The sequence below is a fragment of the Marmota monax genome, unplaced genomic scaffold (assembly GCF_021218885.2).
Source record: "Marmota monax isolate L192 unplaced genomic scaffold, Marmota_monax_Labrador192_F-V1.1 WCK01_AAM20220418_F8-fsc00015, whole genome shotgun sequence".
NCBI lineage: Eukaryota > Metazoa > Chordata > Mammalia > Rodentia > Sciuridae > Marmota > Marmota monax.
This window is the reverse complement of record NW_026692194.1, coordinates 23,032,181-23,052,424: the sequence shown is the minus strand read 5'-3', so window position 1 is coordinate 23,052,424 and position 20,244 is coordinate 23,032,181. Positions and strand designations below refer to the sequence as shown.

Below are 20,244 nucleotides of genomic sequence, written 5' to 3'. Positions count from 1 at the left end.
GGTATAAGCCTATAATCCCAGCTACTTGGGAGGCTGAGGCAGGAGGACAGCAAGTTTGAGGCCGGTCTCAGCATTTGATAACCAAGTCCCTGTCTCAAAATTAAAAAAAGGACTGGGGATGTGGCTTAGTGGTAAAATGCTCCTGGGTTCAATTCCCAGTACAAAAAAATAAAAAAAATAAAAAGCAGGGCTTTCAGGAAGGAAATTTCAGATGGGCCCTGAAGGCTGCTGGGCGCCTGGCTGGGAGAGCAAAGGACAACTGCTCCTGGGAGAGTTGGGAGAGAACAGACCCAGGGAGACCTTCCAAAGGGTTCTGAGGAATTATGTGTCAACAGAGGAGCAGCAGGAGAGGTTAGTCCCAAACTGCAGGGTAGAAAAATTATCAAACAACATTCATTTGGGCACTTTCTCCAAGCTGTGGCTTAGAAAAAATATTCTCTGTTGTGCAACACTCTGACCCAAAGAGATGCCCGAGAGCAGAGCTTCTCAAACTTGAGTGTGCACTGGAATCCCCAGAGGACCTATTAAACCAGACAGCCTGGCCTTTGCCCAGAGTTCTCTCACTTAGGAGGTCGAGGGTGGGGCTGAGAACACACATTTCTTTCTTTTTTTTGGTTTGAGGCAGAGGATTGAACCAAGAGCAAGTGCTCTACCACTGAACTACAGCCCCAGCCTTCCCTGCCTCATCTTAAACAAAACAAAAACAAAAACAGACAAGGTCTTGCTAAGTTTCTGAGTCTAGCTTTGAATTTGTGATCCTTCTGCTTCAGCCTCCCAAGTAGCTGGAATTACAGGTGTGCGCTACCATGCCCCACTGGGAACATGCATTTCTAAAGTGTTCACAAAATATCTGCTGCCCCAGGTATTTTACAAACTGCTGCCTCAACCACACAGTCCTGAATCCCACTCTTGTACATTCTGATTCAGTTGGGTGAGACAACTGTCACTTTAAGAAGCTGGCAAAAGGTTCTGGTTTCCACCCAAGCTGGGTACCACACTCCTGGGAGATAACTTTCTCGGGGGGTAGGGGTGGTGGGGGTGGTGGTGGTGGTTGGTGGGTTCATGGTGAGCATGGGGTTGTGGTTCCAAGCAGAGCACTGCTGATTTCAGCCCCATCTCTCACAGTACAGAAGAACTAGAATTTCACCAAGCACTGTTTTTTCCCACTAATAAAAACGCCAAAGGAGGGACAGTCACCAAGACTGTAGAAGAATGAGCCGGGCGTGGTGGCACACGCCTGTAATCCCAGTGACTCAGGTGGCTGAGGCAGGAGGATCACAAGTCTGAGGCGAGCCTCAGAAACTTAGTGAGAATTTGTTTCAAAATAAATAAATAGGGTTGGCGGTGTAGTGCCATACTAAAGCACCATTGGGTTCAATGCCTTGTGCCACCAAAAAACAAAACAAAAAATCCAAAGCAAGCAAAAAAGACATTAGAAGGAATGAACAAGGACCATAGAGAGTGGCTGGCCACAGGCAGCCGTGGGGACGTTGCCCACTAGGTTCTCTCTGAAGTCCTAGAAGTGTCATGAACTAGAAAAACCAGGCTCTGCTCTGGTGGGGTACCCCAGAACCATGCCCACCATACCACAGTATGCAGTGTGGGGTCTCTAGGTGGCCAGGAGGCTGGAGGTAGAAATGCCCAACATTTCACCATGAACAGCTGCAGTGACTGACAAAAGAAGTCTTGCTCTGTTCTTGTGTAGTGGCTCTCAGCCTGGGGAGCACATTAACTCCATCCAAGGGCTTTAGAAGAGTACTTATGATGGGGGACACTTAATCATATCTCTAGGGTGAGAACACAAGTCTGGTTTTGCTTTTTTTTTTTTGTACTAGAGATTAAACCCAGAGGCATTTACCCACTGAGCCACATCCCTAGTCCTTTTTCTTTCTAATTTTGAAGCAGTTGCTGAGGCTGGCTTTGAACTTGAGATCCTCCTGCCTCAGTCTCCTGTGCCATGTGCCCCCATGCCTAGCTGCAAGTCTGGTTTTGATGCAATGTAGGTCATTCTAGTGTGTAGCTGGGACTAAAAGCAACAGTTACTGTTCAGTGACTCTACAGGTAGACTCAACTAGTGGTTTCACAGCCAGGATTTCTCCCTGGTGCAGCAATGTTTGCCTCTGCCATATCAAATACAGTTCAAAGTCTAGATAACAGATGGTACTTATTTTTGTTTCTATGAGTGCCTTTTGTCTGCAGAACACAAAGAAATGACATTAGTTCCTCAGTCTGAAGTTTAGCAGCCTTCTTCTCTAGCAGAGAGTCATTTCTAAACTGTAACTTTTCCACTTATAATCTCAGCTTTGAATGCTTTGGGTTCCTTCTTTCTTGGGGAGCCAAGGGTTCCACTGAAAGCAGCAAGTTCCTCTTGACTGGCCCCACTGTATTTTTCCTAAGTTAGGATGTTTCTTGCAAAGCCATCCTGGCTGGAGCTGTTTTCAGACCTCCCTGTTGGGAAAGTCTTTTCATGTTCCCACCAGTGCAGTCATCTCAGTCACCCAAGTATGTGTGACTGATTCTAAACATCCAATCTGATTTCATTTTTGGAATTTTTTTCCCCCTCTTTCCTAGAGCAAGTATATTTCTGGCCTTCAAGGGAATGGCTCAATGGCTGGATTCACATGGACGGACAATACCTCCTACTGTGTTATGTCCTGGTTCACTGGAGAAATAATTCCCAATAAAATGTCACAAATAATGTGGCAGACATGGATAAGACGCCAACATTTTATTTTGCAAAGTAAGGATTTTAAAACCCACTATATACTTTCACTAAAGAAAAGCTATCTTACCTCCAAAGCAGGAAATGGAATACAGTATCATCATAAAGGACAATTCTTTTTTGTTTTGTTTTATAGTACTGTGGATGGAACCCAGGTCCTCACGCATATTAGGCAAGTATTCTACCACAGAAATTCAACCCTGTTCCCTTACCCCGGTTTTTTGGTACTGGGGACTAAACCCAGGAATGCTTAATCACTAAGCCACATCCTCAGTCCTTTTTTATTTTGAGACAGGGTCTTGCTAAGTTGCTTAGGGCCTCGCTAAATGTTCGAGGCCATATCACCTCATAATTATGGATACAGTGGAGTTACCACATTACAGCGGTTTAATTTAGGTGGATTTAATGAGAGAGTGAGGGGAGGGGAAAGGAGAAGTGGGAAGAGAAACACCAGTTAGAAGAAAAAGGACAATTTCCTCTGGCATTCACATCTTAGCAATGTCCCAGAGAGTGGCTGTGTCGTCATCTCAGACCAGAGGTTCTTGAATTTTACCTGTTCATCCCCACCATTTCTGATTCAGTAACTCTGGGGAAAGACACCCGCCCCCACCATCACATTTTCTAACAAATTCTCTTGTTATGCTGATGCTGCTGGTGCAGGGACCACACACACTACAGGAGGCTTTACCTCAGACCATCTGAGATCATCTGAGCTGCTCAGTACAAACTCCTTGCCGCACTCAGTGTGTGTAATTCTAGGTCTAATACACCATGGCCCCTAATCACAAATCAACCCCTTCATCTAGTGCTCATGCGCAGAGCCCCTGTACGGTATACAGTGCCTGGTCTTCGCTGATACATCACTCACCAAGACAGCCCAGCAGTCTTGCGCTGAACTGGCCAAAATAAAAAGGGCAAGAAGAAAAAGTGTCGGGGTCCAGAGTGACATTTTCTTGGTCCCAGCAGAGATGACTAGGGGGCTAGGCTAGGGGTGGAGGGACAAAAGCCCTGGGAATCAGCAAACTTATCGTACTGATTAGCAGCAATCCATATCTATGAATGAGAAAGAATCCTCCACAGGATTGCAAAGGCCAGCCAAATACAAAAAACGGTTCCACAGCTATGAAATAAGTCACTTATGAGGATACTGTGCAAATGACAATGATATTGATGATGCCATTCACCTGCCACTGAGCTTTAAATCTGTCTGACCTTGAACATGCTGTTCCCTCTGCCTCAAAAGGACCAACCAGCAAACACATGAATTCTGTCCTTCAAATACTGTCAAGACTCTGATTCTCTGATGCCAGTAGGTCAAGAAAACTTTTCAGACAATTGTTCCCAAGTTTCCTGTTCTCTCTCTACCAGCACACCCGCCCTCATTGAGAAAGTGGGGGTGAGACAAATCCAAAGCAGATTTCCCTTGAAGTGGGAAGGCCCGATTTTTCTATTTCAAAGAATTGTAGCTCTGGTCATAGAGATCTGTAATCAGATCCAGCAAAAAGTTCTTATCTGAAATGGTTGATAAACTGGTTCTAAAAATAATCACAGCTGATAATTTGTCCTCTTTGTGAATGTTAATGACTTATTATGCAACTTCTTAGCAAAAAAAAAAAAATTATCTGAGGACAAGAGGAAACCATAGGAACTACAACAACAACAAAAAAACTAACTGATTTAATAAATCTTGGCCTCTCCTTATCGAAGGGAAATTCCATTCTTCTATTTAATCCTCTGCCCCTCCCAGTAAACTGTAATCCTGACCCCAAGGGCCCTTCCAGTTACAAACACGCAGAAGGACCTGGTAGAGGATTCACACCATTGTCTCCCCTGGAACAGATCCTGGTTGTTTATTTGTTGTCTACTTTTGTTTCTAGTTCTCTGAACCCCTTCACTGTGGCTTACACAGGTGTGGCCCCTGCACACACCCCTTTGAAAACACTCCCTCTTCGCCCAGCTGCTGGAATAATCTCAAAGGCATGTATTTTCAAGCACTGGATTCCTTATCTGCTGAAGGAGAACATGCATCTGAAAATATTATTTGAAGACTATCTTTTCACTCCATAAAATAAAAGCACAGCCCTTTTGGCTTGGGAGATGGTGATCAAGAGTTCTGAAAAGATTTGGGGAGGCTAAAGATGAGCTCATCACGCACTGGGAAGGACCAACATTTTTTACTTTTTGCCTCTACGCACCACCCTGTCTTGGCCTTTGCTCAAATAAGAGGGAAGTCAGGAAATATTGTGGAGAAACACATGACCATCCAAAAACATAGACATAAAGTTACTTCTCAGCATTATACAGCTTCTATTTCTTTTAGTGACTTGCTCTGAAGGGCAGGACTAGATATAAAAAAATTTCCCCACCATGCCCACCTCCCCATTTAATTTAACTTCTTGCCCACAAGACTAGACTTTCTTTGACACCCTCAGACAATCAGATGTAGCATGAAACTAACAGGAAGGCCTTCAGCTGGCGGAAAGGATTTCTTTGAAATCTTCCTTATTCCACCTAATATTAAAAGAGGTAGGACCACTCATCTCAGTCCCTTGCCACTGCTACAGTTGACAATTCTGGGAGTGCATCTGGGCTCTGGGGTCTATACTTGAGAAACAGAATCTAAGAAGGAAGAGGCTTCTGGCACTGCTGGACTGCAAACCAACATTCAACAGGGGTGATGGGCAGGGTGCAATTAAAGACGGCAAGATACAGTAGAATCTGGCTGGACTTTTTGTTAGAAGAGAGGAGTTAAATAAATTCTGCACAGTGAGCAATGGAGGTGAGTCTGGTAAGTGTACCCAGTACTATGATTTGAATGTCCCAACCAAAGCTCATGGTGAAACTGAATCCTCGTTATGAGTTATTAAGAGGGGAGAAATTTAATGTGACCATGGTATTTGGAGGTGGGGGTCTTCGGGAGGCTACTGAGGCCCTCCCTAACCCAATGGAACAGTGGCTTTATAAGGAGAAGACCTGATAAAGCAAGGAGAGGCCTGAGTCAGGAGGCTGGGTCTCACCATGTGATGCCCTTGTATGTGATGATATTGCAAGAAGGCCCTCCCAGATGCCAAGCAGATGTTGGTGCCATGCTCTTGAATTTCCCAAACAAGGTAGTGGAAGTAATTTGTGCTCTGCTCATGAAGGATTAACCATTATAGGAATTGCCTTCTAATATAAACAATTAGAAAACCGGACATGAGCGGTGTAGGACTGAAGATCCTTGAGAGAAAAAACAAACACAAGCCTTACAACTGTCCCAGCTACTGCAGAGAGGCATAGAGAGGAGGAACCCAGAGCCCAAGGTCCAGTTCAGTTGAAACGATGAAATGACAACAAATCAGAATTTGGGAAGAGACAGTTGGAATTGGTGATTAAGGGGACCCTGGACATCTGGACATCTGCAGACCAAGAAGCCCCTGGACTCTTTCAGCTGCTATACATGCTTGGAGTGAAACTCCTTAAGGCTGGGGAAAGAAGAAGAAAGCAGTGGGCTGGACAATTCCTGAAGCTCACACAGCTAGGGTCACTATAGTTTGGTTCTCTGACCCAAAGTACAGAACTTGTAATACATGGGGCATCAGGTAGAGAATTTAATAGGGTCTTATCTTATTAATGGATTTTAAAAGCCTCCTATAAAGATTGAACCCACCTAACAAAACCATCTGTTGGATGGTGCCAACAGATCCTAAGTAACTGTAGACCAAAACAAGACCAACACTTTAAAGTCATAAAACAAAATCCAATATATAAAAACATAAAATTAAATTAATACTGACATTTAATAAAATATTACCAGTGTGCAAAGAAGTAGAAAAACAGGATCCATAACTTGGAGAAAAATTAACAAAAAGAAATGACCCACCCAGAAATAACAATGATGATGCAATTAGAAACAAGGACACGGGGCTGGGGATGTAGCTCAAGCGATAGCGCACTCGCCTGGCATGCGTGCGTCCTGGATTCAATCCTCAGCACCACATACAAACAAAGAAGTTGTGTCCGCCGAAAACTAAAAAATAAATATTAAAAAAAAAATTCTCTCTCTCTCTCACTCTCTCTTTAAAAAAAGAAAAAGAAACAAGGACACGGAAACAGCTATTATGAATATGCTACACCTGGTGAAGAATCTAGAGAAAACTAAACATGAAGAGAAATATAGGAGATATAAAAGGACATAAATCAGACATCTAGAGATGTACAAAATCTGAAATAATAATACACTGGATGAAATTAGCAGCACATTAGACAATGCAAAAGAAAAGTGAATTTGGAGATAAAGAAATAGAATTATCAAAATGAAACACAGATTTTTAAAAAGAACAAAAAGAAACCAGGGCATCACTGATCTGTGGAACAGATAAGTTACCTAATTTAAGCCAGGTACATGCCTATAATCCAGGCTGAGGCAGGAGGGGTGCTAGTTCAAGACCAGGCTCAGCAATTTAGTGAGAGCTTATCTCAAAATAAAAAGAGCTGGGGATGTAGCTCAGTGGTAAAGCTCCCCTTGGTTCAATCCTCAGTACCAAAACAAAACAAAGAGAGACAGAGAGAGAGAGAAAAGAAAAAAGTTACCTAATTTTTATGAATGAAATCTGTGAAAGAGAGGAAAGTGGGAATTGGACAGAAGATTATTCAAAGAAATAATGGTGCTGGAACAACTCAATATCTATATGCCAAATGGGGGGGGCGGGGGGGGGGTTCAAGCATATCTCATGACAACATGAATATTAACTTGAGATAGATCAGAAAATCTAAATGTAAAATCTAAAACTACAGAACTTTAGAAGAAATCATGAGACAACATCTTTGTGACTTTGGGAATAGGCTCAGAAAGACTCATTAACTTAGGACACACAAAACAGCAAATACATACACACAAAAAAAAAATCAACTGGATTTCAAAATTAAAAATGTCTGATCTTCAAAAGATACTGTTTAGAAAATGAAAAGGCAAGCTCAAGACAGGTGAAATGTATTTGCAAAATATTTATGTGAGTAAAGAACTCCTACAACTCAATAATAAACAACTCAGTTTAAAAGAGAACTAGTTTGGCATGGTGGTACATGTGTGTAATCCTAGTGAAGGCTGAAGCAGTAGGTTCTTAAGAAGTTTGAGTTCAGCCTGGGCAATTTAGTTAGATCCCGTCTCAAAAAAAAAAAAAAGGCTGGGGATGTAGCTCAGTGGCAGAGTACCCCTGGGTTCGATACCCAATACTGGGGCAGGCAGGAGGGAAATACAAAAGATTCAAATAGATATTTAACCAAAAATAGATATATGTAGACAAGTATGGCACATGAAAGATGCTTAACATAATTAGTTATTACACAAGTGCAACTTAAAATCATGCAACATCACTATGTACCCAGTAGAATAGCCAAAACAAGAGGGATAAGTCTAGGAGAGAAGGTGGAACAATTGGACTTCTGGTTCATTGCTGGTGCAAATGCAAAGTGAAAAGTGCTTTTGCTAAACATTTTGGCAGTTTCTAACAACACTGATGTATTCTTACCATATGACCCAGTAATTACCTTCTTAGTTTTTTACTCAAGAGAAATTTAAATGTCTGATCAAAGGCTTCTATGTGACTATTCAGAGCTGCATTATTGAAAATTTCCAAAAACAGAAATAACCCAAAGGTCCATCAACTAGCAAATCAGTATAAGTAAACTAAACATAAGATGAAATACTATTCGGCAATTAAAATGCCAATGATTCATGCCACATGAACAGAATGAAGGACAAAAATCACATGATCACCTCAATAGACATAGAAGAGCACTTATTCAAATTCAACACCCTTTCATAACAACAACAACAAAAAAAACCCCTCAACAATCTAGAAATAGAACCTGATAAAGGCATCTAAGAAAAATCCATTGCTAACATACCTAATGGCGAAAGATTGAAAGTTCTCTCTCTAAGATCAGGAACAAGACAAGGATGTCTGCTTTTGCCAGTTCTATTTAACACTGTACTGGAGATTTCAGTCTGAGCAATTAGGCAAGAAAAATAAATTTAAAACCATCCAGATAGGAAAGGAAAAAGTAAAAATTATCTCTATTGCAAATGACATGATTCCAAATATAGAAAGGGACTCTAAGGGGTCTATAAAAAACAAAAAACAAAACAAAACAAAATACTATTAAAGCTAATAAACCAGCTCTATAAGGACATAGAATAAAGGATCTATAAATAAAAGATGGGCATGATGTATATACTAAAATCTATAAAACATCATTGAAAGAAATGAAGGAGACTTTTAAAAAAGTAGACATCCTGAGATCATGGACCTGAAAACACAATTTTGTTATGATGTCAATACTCCTCAAATTGATCTACACAGTTAACACAATCCCTATTCAAGGAATTCAGCCAGGTGTGGTGGTGCACACCTGTAATCCCAGCAGCTTGAGGCTGAGATGGAGGATAGTGAGTTCAAAGACAGCCTCAGCAAAGGCAAGGTGCTAAGCAGCTCAGTGAGACCCTCTCTCTAAATAAAATATAAAACAGGGCTGGTTATGTGGCTCAGTGGTTGAGTGCCCCTGAGTTCAATCCCCAATACCAAAAAGAACAAAGCTGAAGAACTTACACTTATTTCGAAAGTTACTACAAAACAATGGTAATCAAGACAGTGTGGTCCTGGCATACGCACAGACATATAGATCAATGAAACAGAATTAAGAATCTAGAAACAGGGCTGGGATTGCAGCTCAGTGTAGAGTGCTTGCCTAGCGTGTATGAAGAATGAGTTTGGTTCTCAGCACCACATACCAATAAATAAATAAAATTTAAAAATTCATCAACAACTAATAAAAAAAGAATCTAGAAATAAACACATAATTTATGGTTAATCAATTTTTTGACAAGGTGCCAAGACAACTTAATGGGAAAAGAATAGTCTTCTGAACACAGAGTGCTGGGACAAATGAACAGTCACATGCAAAGGATGTGGACGGACCTACCTCTCATACCAAATATAAAAACTAACCTACAGGGTGTGCAGTGACACGTGTCTACAATCCCAGCTTCTCAGGAGGCTGAGGCAGGGGAATCACAAGTTTAAGGCCAATCTTGGGAATTTAGTGAGTCTCTGTCTCAAAATAAAAAATAAAAAGGTCTGGGGAGGTAGTTTAGTGGTATAGTACTTTATCTAACATGTACGAGGTCCTGAGTTCAATCCTCTAGACCACAAACAAAAACAAACACAAAACAAAACAAAACAAAACAAAAACACTTCAAAACAGATCATAGACCTAGGAGCTAAAACTTTTTAGAAGAAAAATTTTTAGAAGAAAACATGGGTATAAACCTTCATGATTTTGGATTGGGCAATAGTTTCTTAAATATGACATCAAATGCACGGCAACAAAAGAAAAAAACAAATACAATGAATTTCATTACAACCAAAACCTTTTGCCATCAAAGAACATTATCAAGAAAAGTGACAAGCTGGGCATGGTGGTGCACACCTGAAATCCCAGCAATTGGGAGGCTGAGGCAGGAGGAAGTTGAAAGCCAGCCTCAGCAATTTAGCGAGGCTAAAGCAACTTAGCAAAAAATAAAAAGGGCTGGGGATATAGCTCAATGGTTAAGCGCCTCTGGGTTGATCTTTGGTACTCCCCCCCTCCCCCCCAAAAAAAGGAAAATGACAAACCAGCATGGTAGTGCATACCTATAATCCCAGAGCATATTGGGGATTGAAGCCAGTAGGTCTCAATTTAAAAATTTATTTAAAAATTTTTGAGATACAGCTGGGCGTGGTGACACACATCTGTAATTCCCAATGACTCAGGAGGCTAAGGCAGGACGGCTTCAAGTTTCAGGATAGCATGGGTAATTTAGAGAGTCCCTGTCTCAGAATACAAATAACAAGGATTGGGGATGTGGCTCAATGGTAAAATGTCCCTGGCTTCAATCCCCAGTATCTCCCACACACACAAAAGAAGAAAAAAAAAAAAAAAAGGCAAGACAACTCACATAACAAGAGAAAATATTTGCAAATTGTGTAGTTTATAACGGATTAAAATTAGAACACACTAAGAACTTTTATAATTCAAGAATAAAAAAGACAAGACCAATTAAAAAATGGGCAAAGGACCTGAATGGACATTTCTCTAAAAATTAATAGTTAATGTTCAATATCACTAATCATTAGGAAAATGCAAAGAAAAGCACAATGAGATCCACTTTCTTCACATGTTGCTAGTAGGCATGCAAGACAGTGCAGTCTCTTTGGAGCCAATTTAGCAATTCCTTAACAAGTTGAAATTAAGAGTTGGCATTTGACTCAACAATTGCACTTCTAGATAAGTATCAAAAAGAACCGAAAGCACAGGTTTCTACAAAAATTTGCCCATGAACATTCACAGCAGGATTATTTATAATAGCCCCCAAATATCCATCAACTGATGCAATGGATAAACAACATGTGATATCTAGAGCTGAGGATATGTAGCCCAGTGGTAGAGCACTTGCCTAGCATGTGGGAATGAGGCTTTGGGCTCACTCCCCAGCATTCCAATAACAAAAAGTGACATCTATACAACGGAATATTATTCAGTCAAAAAAAGAATCAAGTGCTGGTTCATACGACACCATGGCTGAATCTTGAAAACAGTGTTATGTGAAAGAACCCAGACATGAAAGGCCACAAAGCTATGATTCCATTTATTCAAAACGTTTACAATGGACTTTCAAAAACTACATGGCATGGGCAACTAGTTTCAGATTATCTTTGATGAGGGGCTAGAGTGGGTAGAGGAAGGGACATTCAGAAACACTGAAATCACAAATGTTCTGAGACCCTTGCTGGAGTGGAAATAAGGTTTCAGGACATGGTTCTGTCACCGATACAGACACTAAGTCCAAGATACTATGAGTTCCTTAACTTGAATCATTGAAATGGGCAGTTGGACCAAGAGTCAGGAAAGCTCAGCTTTTTCACTAAACAACGGTGTGACCTTGAGGAAGTCAATTAATTGCTTGAGTTTCCATCTACATGTGATTAAATGATCTCTAAAATTCCAAGAATTGACAGCCTACGTATCCTGCATCATCAGGTCTAGAATTAACAAGCAACAAACACTACATTACCTAGCAAGCTAATAACACCCTATATTATTTGAACTTCCAAAAGATAGCCGGGAATCATCTGCTTATTTTAAGAGCTCACTGTTCCTTGGGTAAGACACTTTTTGACAGAAGTAATAGTTTAGATGGACAGTCCCAATGTTTTGGAGAAAACCAAGTAATTTATTGACAACAAAGCTTTTTTTTTTTTTTCTTTTCTGAAAATTTCATGGCTACAGGCCCAGAAATTTAAGTTCCCAGAAGACTCTCCTTTTTTAAAAAAAATATTTTTTAACTGTAGATGAACACAATACCTTTATTTTATTTACTTATTTTTTATGTGGTTCTGAGGATTGAACCCAGTGCCTCACACATGCTAGGCAAGTGCTCTACCACTGAGGCACAACCCTAGTTCCCCCTCAAGAAGACTCTCAAAAATATGTTCTCAATTCCTTTCTATCTCCCACCCAGAGCTGAAAGAATCACACCAACTGTGTCATATTAAACACATCTGCATTCAACACTGATAAAAGTGCATGACTGAAGAACAGATAAGAATTGTTTTCAATTTGTTCAGATGGAATTGGTTAAATTTAACCTAATTAGACCAAATAATCAAAGCAGGTGTTTGTAAGTTGCCAATGTTTTTATTCTCTATAATTGTTCAGCTCTATTTCCCAAGAACTTAAGTAAAGGAAGTTAATGTCATAAAAATCACTGACCTTACATTTATTCATGTCACACATATATTATTCATGTTCTAGGCAGTACAAATACAAGGCATTGTTGAATACTTCTCACAGATTTAACCATTTAACCATGAGCAACATCTAAGCTGGCCTGTGGGAGGGATTATGTTACCCAACTTCCATTATATAAATACAAGCAGTAATAAGTGAAAGTCTGTCTTCTAATCTTCTCCTGATCTACAAAGCACACTGACTTGGCATTTAGACTATTTAGGGATTCTGACTTCACTCTCAAGCTGGTTACTTTTAAGGCATTTAGAGAAAAAATAATAATAATAACAAAAGTTACATTCCAGTTAAAACAAAATGTTTATTGCACTTGGCAGAGTGATGGGATCTGAACTATAAATCCCAACTAACAAAGAAACCACAAAACCAGTCCCCAGCAGCCTGGTCCTGGGAAGTGTTTTGTGTAGTGGCCGTAGGTCTACAATCAAAAGGAAAAAGGGCAGGTGGCTGCCCGGAGCAGCGAGTATTCTCTTTCTAGTAACATACTCCAGTCCCAGCTATGCTTTCGTATTATTCTACACTCCCTGGGGATGGGGAACAAACGCAGGCAGGAAAGGCCCCATGATTTATAAACTCCTGTAAAGGGGATCCCTCCCTGAGGCTTGGGGCTTCTATGGCAGGGACAGAAGCCTGGAAAGCTGGATCCCTGAGGAGAGTGACTGGTCTTTCCTGATGTGGCATACTTGGAGAGCTCAAGCTCTGCCACCTTAGTACTCATGTGACAGAGTTCTCTCTGCCTCAGAATGTCCAAAATGAAGGAACACTAGTACCCCCTACTCTTCATTAATGCACATAAATATGTGACATATGTTGAACTGGTGGTGCTTGGCTCAAAGAATGCTGGCCATTATTATCAACTCCTTCAAGGAGGCTGATGTTGAAAACAGTGTTTCCTGCCAGTATGGGGTACATACCTGCAATCTCAACTATCAGGGAGACTGAGGCAGGAGGGATCACAAGTTCGAGGAAACCATGCCAACTTAGAGAGATTCGTCCTCAAAATAACTTTAAAAAAATGTTTTTGAAGACTGGGGAGGTAGCTCGGTGCTAAAATGCCCCTGGATTTAATCCCCAGTGGGGAGGGGGGACGGGGGGGGGAGTTTCCTTGTATAATGCAAATCTTTTTCCAGTTAAAAATTTTTTTTTGAGGGAGGATACTAGGGATTGAATCCAGGGGTGCTCTACTACTATAATACATCCCCAGCTCTTTTTAATTTTATTTTGAGACAGGGTCTCACTAAGTTTCCCAGGCTGGTTTCAAATTTGTGATCCTCCTGCATCAGCCTCCTGCTTCAGTCTCCTGAGTTGTGTGGGCCACCTTGCAAGGTTAGTAAAACATTTCTATGAAATTGTTATGTCATTTCTTCATTTCTTTTGGATTAACAAATCCTCTTCAAGATTCATATTTCAATGTGTTACATATGCATATAATTATAAAAGAACCAGGTTGCTTAAAGTTTGGAGCCTTGGAGGAAAAAAAACAACCCACTCATAAACTCATCCAGAGAGTTTCAAATGAAAGTCTGAAAGTGTAAGTCGGTATAACATTTGTTTAAATACTTGGTAAATAGCTATGAAAATAGCTATGAAAAACTCAAATTTAAGGGTATGGGCATAGATAGAAACAGAAAGTCCATCTCTCAGAGTAAAAGAGGTAAATATTTAGTCAAGTCTCAGAGGGTATTTTAGTAGGTAGATATTTCAATGGAAAATTTCCGATCTGGGAGCAAATAACTTAAGATGGATTTAAAATTAGAATGAAAGCTCTCTGTTTCCAGTCCCTGCTCAGGCCTGTAACCCAGCCCGAGCATCCTGTGGTGGACTTTTTCTCCCTCATTCCCCAACTCCAATTGGAGACTATAATTTTCCTTCCTGCAGGAAACTGATATATACTGGTGACAGCTGGATGCAGAAGAGGAAAAAGAATACAGGGGACAGAAAGTCCTTGTGGGTTTAAATCACTTTTAAACTCCAAACAAACCCCCACATTTGGACTTTTCAAAACCTAGTTAATGGCTGAGGAAACCTCAAATGACTGGGAAGTACTAAGATAAAAGTTTGAATTACACAAAACACATCATTATTGTGACCTTTGCTAATTATCTTCCTTGCCTTTTCCCTTCACTGTGTTTTTCAATGTTTATGCCCCCAGCCTTCAATGTGGTTCTGAGACACTTTTGAGGTAGGAATAGCCTTCTAAGGTCACTTTCAGATTAAGGTGTGAGAGGCTATGGGCAGATTCTCCTTCATGAAAACAGTTTCCCTGCAATTATTACTTCATTTCTTTGAGAATAACTAGTCCCTTCTAGATTCATATTTAAATACCTAACATCTAAATGTGTACACACACACACACACGTGAAACAGAATTATTGCATAAAGTTATGAAAATAGAAAATAGGAGGAAGTCCTCTATAATCCCACCTATTTTGAGAGGGGTGGGTACTGGGGATTGAACCCAGGGGTGCTTTACCACTGAGCTACATCCCCAGCCCTTTTTATTTTTTACCTTGAGACAGGATTCCCACTAAGTTGCTTAGGGCCTCACTAAGTTAGGCTAGCCATGAACCTATGATCCTTCTACCTCGGGCTCATGAGACACTGGGATAACAGGCATGCGCCACCATGCTGCCCAGCTAGAATCCCACCATTCTAAACAACTGCTTTTAGCACTGTACTGCCTTTCCTTCTGGTCTAGTCCTCCACTCTCCATGTCCCACCTCCTAAGCCCCCCATACTGGTTATCACAAAGACTGGGCAAATCTCCCCAATAGTTGGTGAATGAATTTTCAGTTACATTAGAGTGCAAGAAGCTATAGGATGAGGGTGGAGAATGAAATGCCACCACCTTGTCTTAAAAACCACATGATCTAACTTTTTGTTTTATATCCTTCAGTAATCTCCTTAGTCTACAGAGTCAACTCCAAGCCCCTTAGACTGTGTCCTGTGGGGCCCTCCAGGAGTGATTTTCTGCCTCCCTAGCCTCACCTCTAATCTCTCTTGCCTGGCATTGAACCTAGCACTCAGACACCCTGTCCTAGTTCTTTGAAGGCTGTGGTGATCTATGCCCTCTGGCCATGCTCCCTACCATCAATAATACCCACCTGCTCCTTGCTCATCTGGTGAATCCCTGCTTATCATCATCAAAATCCACTCAACCAATTTCTTCTCTAACAGCCATTCTTCTCCTCCCAAGGAGAAATGACCTTTTGCTTTAGTGCCTCAAATGTATCCCACACATGCTTCTTGAACAGCATCTATAATCCCTTACTGTGTTTATTTAAAAGCACAAGACATATTCCTCTCTAGTCCAGACAGGTGCTCAACATATGTTTGATGCTAGCTAGCATATCTCATGAGTGAAAAAATAAACAAACAAGAAAAAAAAGATCTTTTTCTAGATCAGTTTGAGGGGCAAGGGCATCCCTAATCAAGAGGATTCCAGACAATCTATGCCAGGTGTGCAAGCATTTCTTCTTTCCTGAAGATGCTTAAACTATGAGGAGAACTATAAAGGTGAGGGTTGAACACAGTTTTGCCAGGCTGCAGGGGACTGTATTATACACACGGTTTCCAGCTAATGATAAATAATAATAAGAGTAGCTATTTTTATTGTGCACTTACTCAGTGCCATACAAAGCTCATTTGTACATAAGGGTTTATGCATATAGTTGAAAACCACCCTAAGATACAGATCTATTATTATCCCCATTTACAATGGAGACAAAGTGTCTTAAAGAAGTTCAAAAAGGTCAAAAAATAAATGGCAGATCTGGGATCCAAACCTAGGGATCCGGCTTCAGAGTCTGTGTGTATGCTTCCTACTCTGTGGAGGTAGATCTATATATGATTTATAAACATGCACACAAAATTAATTATCTCATTTGAATTCAGAAAATAAAGTCATATATGATTGATGCATGAGTTTAAATCAAGACTTGTAACTTAATAATAACTGTACTATCCTAAAAACTGAGCAAAATTGCATTTTACCCAATCAGTTACTAACAAACATATTCAGTGAGGGCTTACTATGTGCTTGGTTGGGTAACAAAGACTATAGGACATGGTCCATTCTTCCAAGGAGCTTAATACCATGACATTATTTTGAAAGCATACTAAAATCTACACATCCAGACAAGTGATCATCGATTTGGGGAGATACTTATCTACTGCTCAAACTGCCTTTGGAAACAATTTATGAGACATACAAGAACAGATTTCACTACTTTAAGGTCACAGCTTATTTTTATCCCAAGGAGTGCTATCCATCTTAATCACTGACTTACTTGACATTTAGTTAGTTTAAAAATCTAGCCCAAACTCAAAGGATGAAAACTTACTACTACTATTTGTGTGGATGCATCCCATGAATACACACATTCATATAGGTAGATATAGCTACATGCACACTTATCCTGTGGTTTATGAGGGCAATTCCCAAAGTCCAGTGCTGTCCAATTCAATATAGTGTAAGCCATATATGTAATTTGAAAATTTATAGTAGCCACGTTTTCCTTCATCAACAATATTACTTTAATGTGACATTTTGGTTTCTGTGATAAGTTATTAACAACTTTTCACATCTTTCCATTTGACAAAGTGAAATTCACATATTTTAATAATAGTTTTGTTTTCCTTATTCTTTTCATTCTAGTAGTAATCACATTTCAAAAGTACAAGAAACAGGTGAAACTAATTTTGATAATACATACATATATATGTGTTTTTTTTTTTTTTAAATAGGAGGAAATGTATATTTGAGGGCTCACAGTTTCAGAGGTCTCAGTCCACAGATGGCTGATTCCATTCCTCAGGACTCATGGTGAGGCTTAAATTTTAAAATTTTAATCTGATGTCTAATATCTAGTCAATATAAAAATTATTTCACACTTGGCCTTGGAAATCTGGAGTGTACTTTGTACTTACAGAACACCTCAGTTTGGACCAGCTGCATCTCAAGCACTCAAGCGCCACGTGTGGCTAGTGGTTGCTTTATGGAAAAGTACGGAGCACATTCAGAACTGTGGCTGTCACCTAGAGTCAGGGTCCAAGTGCCCATCGTCACAACTTATTCTGCAAATAAGGACACTAAGAGGAGCAGCGTGTGCCTGCAAGCTCAATGCTCCTGAGGAATGAAAGACCATTTGTGATCACATTTAACTGGGAATATAGCTCAGTGGTAGAGCACCTGCCTGGCAGGTATGAGGCACTAGGTTCAATACTCAGCACCATATACAAATAAATAAATAAAATAAAGGTATTGTGTCCATCTACAAATATATATATATATATATATATATATATATATATATATATATATATTTTTTTTTTACATATATGTAAATAAAAGCCAAAGTCATCCCCATGGAGCCCAGCTTATCAGGAAAGGATGGGAAGGTATTTTATAACACTCAAAGGTTCCCTCTTCTAGATAGGAATAAGGTGCTAAATGAGCCAACAAAAACTCAGTTCAAATCAACTAATGATACAGTCAACTACATGACTCTGCCAGGATCCCACTGGATAGATTTGTAAGCAGGTCCTTTAGATATGTAAACAGATATGTATTATAAAGCTACATGAAATTTGGACCTGAAATATAGAAACACCTTACTTGGTAACAGCTGTATAATCTCTTTATAATCTATGGACCGCAGCTAACTCAAGTGTACAAGTGGATGCAATAATCTCTTATAGCTAGGGTAACCTATAATTTATTATGCAAACCTGGACCCACTCAAGAATAAAATGGGGACACTATTCATAACTATGCTGGGACAAGAGGCATAAACCAAGACTGTTTTTTTTGTTTCTTTGTTTTGTTTTTTAGATGGAGTCTCACTATGGGATTACAGGTGTATTCACCATGCCCAGATCAACCGGGATTGTTTTATAGCTATAAAATTATATAATCCTATGTTACTGAATAGATACAACAACTGCCCCTATGCAGGGAAGTGCAGCTGAGGAAAGTCTAGTGTGTTCTTATTACCTCTGTATGGCCAAAGGGGCTTTGTGGGCTAACATACATGGATCTGCGTGAGGTGGTTTCACACTCCCACTCCAAACCCCCTATAAAGCATTTTAAATTGGTTTGAATTTGGGAACAGGGTTCCATATGGACAGAGCTGGACTTTGACAGCCTGAATGTATTTACTGAAGACAACAAATCACTGACAGACTCAATGTAACAGAGGAAAGGCCTGGCCTGCTTGTACTCAGAAACTTACTTTGTAATCGAAGCCCCCTTTAGAAAGGCCTAATCAATTAGAAGAGGCTGATTTTAACCAGTTGCAGGCTCATTACCCTGCATTCCAGTTTGTGTTGATGAAAATCAGTTTCAGTCTGTGGCCTGGAACTCATGTACAGCACTTCCTGTAGCCTCTTATATAAACACATCAAAAAAATTTATTTGGAATTGCCCTTCTCCCTTAAAAAAAAAAAAAAAAAACACTTTGTGAATTGTGATTAAAATAGAACAGTTGCATGTGGGTCTGGAGCACATGCCTAGAAACACACATGACCTAAAATCAGAGGATTTCAAAGCTTGAGGCAGCAACTGTGACATGCACCAGTGTGTAAGGGTACACTCGAGACAGGAGCGCAAATGTTCTGGCTCCAGCATCAAATGAGCCAGTTCGCTTATCTCCACAGCATGGAACAGAGCGAACAAGTCATTGAAAAGGATGACCTTTCAAAGAAAATGCATAAAACAGGAAAAAGTCAAGGTCTGCGAAACACAGAGGGTATCTGAGTAGAGTTCATACTCTTCTCTGAATGACCAAATAGAAGATATTTAACAGCAAACTTCCAAGTAAACAAGGACAAGTTTCCTTGAGAAACTTCTAGGAGGGAGCCATATGGCACTGGGTTGAATTCTGACGGATGGTTGGTCTTATTGAAGTAGGTGGGAGTGTGTGGTGGAGCTACTCAAACCCTACCCACATTTCAAAGACCTGTGACCATTCCAAAATGATATAACTATGAATCATACCTGGCTGGTTGCCCTTTATGGCTTTGTCGAGGCAGTATGTCAACAGCAAGATAATGTCAATATATACAGCTCTGGTCACCAAACATGGATTTTGCCTAGAAAGGTAAAGAACAGAAAATAAATTGATATTTTTCTCTCCCTGAGGCCTGAGTCACAGGAATAAGAAAATGGGTGTTTTCTCTCAGGCGCATCAGGAGGCTTAGGCAGTCATGGCAAATGCTTAAAATAAGATGGACGACAACACGAGGTAAGCAAATGAGCAATTCAGTGAGAGTCCAAAAGCATACGGTGGAAGCTGGGGCTGTGTGTGGACCCAAAACATAAAATGCTATGCTCTGGTTCCAAACAAAATAAGTGGAAATCAAGCAAAACCCAAGATCCTAACCTAGTTCGTTGAAAATGAGATGGGGCAGGAGAGATATTGTATCATCCCTCTGTTGTTTGAGTGTGAGTGTGGTACTCCTCTACCACTGAGCTACATCTCCAGCACTTTTTAGTTTTTATTTTCAGACAGGGTCTCGTCTCACTAAGTTGCCTAGGCTGGCCTGGAACTTGTGATCCTTCTGTCTTAGCCTCCCAAAGGAACTTTTTTTTGAGCACAGTGCTTGAAGAGCCCTGGCTCCAAGTTATAGTGATCAAGGAAGGGGCCAAACTCTCTTCGGTGTGCTAATGATCTGGCAAAGGTGGTGAACATAGT

General features: G+C 40.3%; 1 protein-coding gene across 1 annotated transcript in view; it reads right to left on the bottom strand.

Annotated features, from left to right (window-relative positions):
* Thada (THADA armadillo repeat containing) overlaps positions 1-20,244 on the bottom strand; it is a 318,367-nt gene that overhangs the window by 53,425 nt on the left and 244,698 nt on the right. Inside the window, exon 31 of the mRNA XM_046425124.2 lies at positions 19,548-19,642. Coding sequence (XP_046281080.2) covers positions 19,548-19,642 — 95 coding nt within the window. The remainder of the gene's footprint in view (positions 1-19,547; positions 19,643-20,244) is intronic.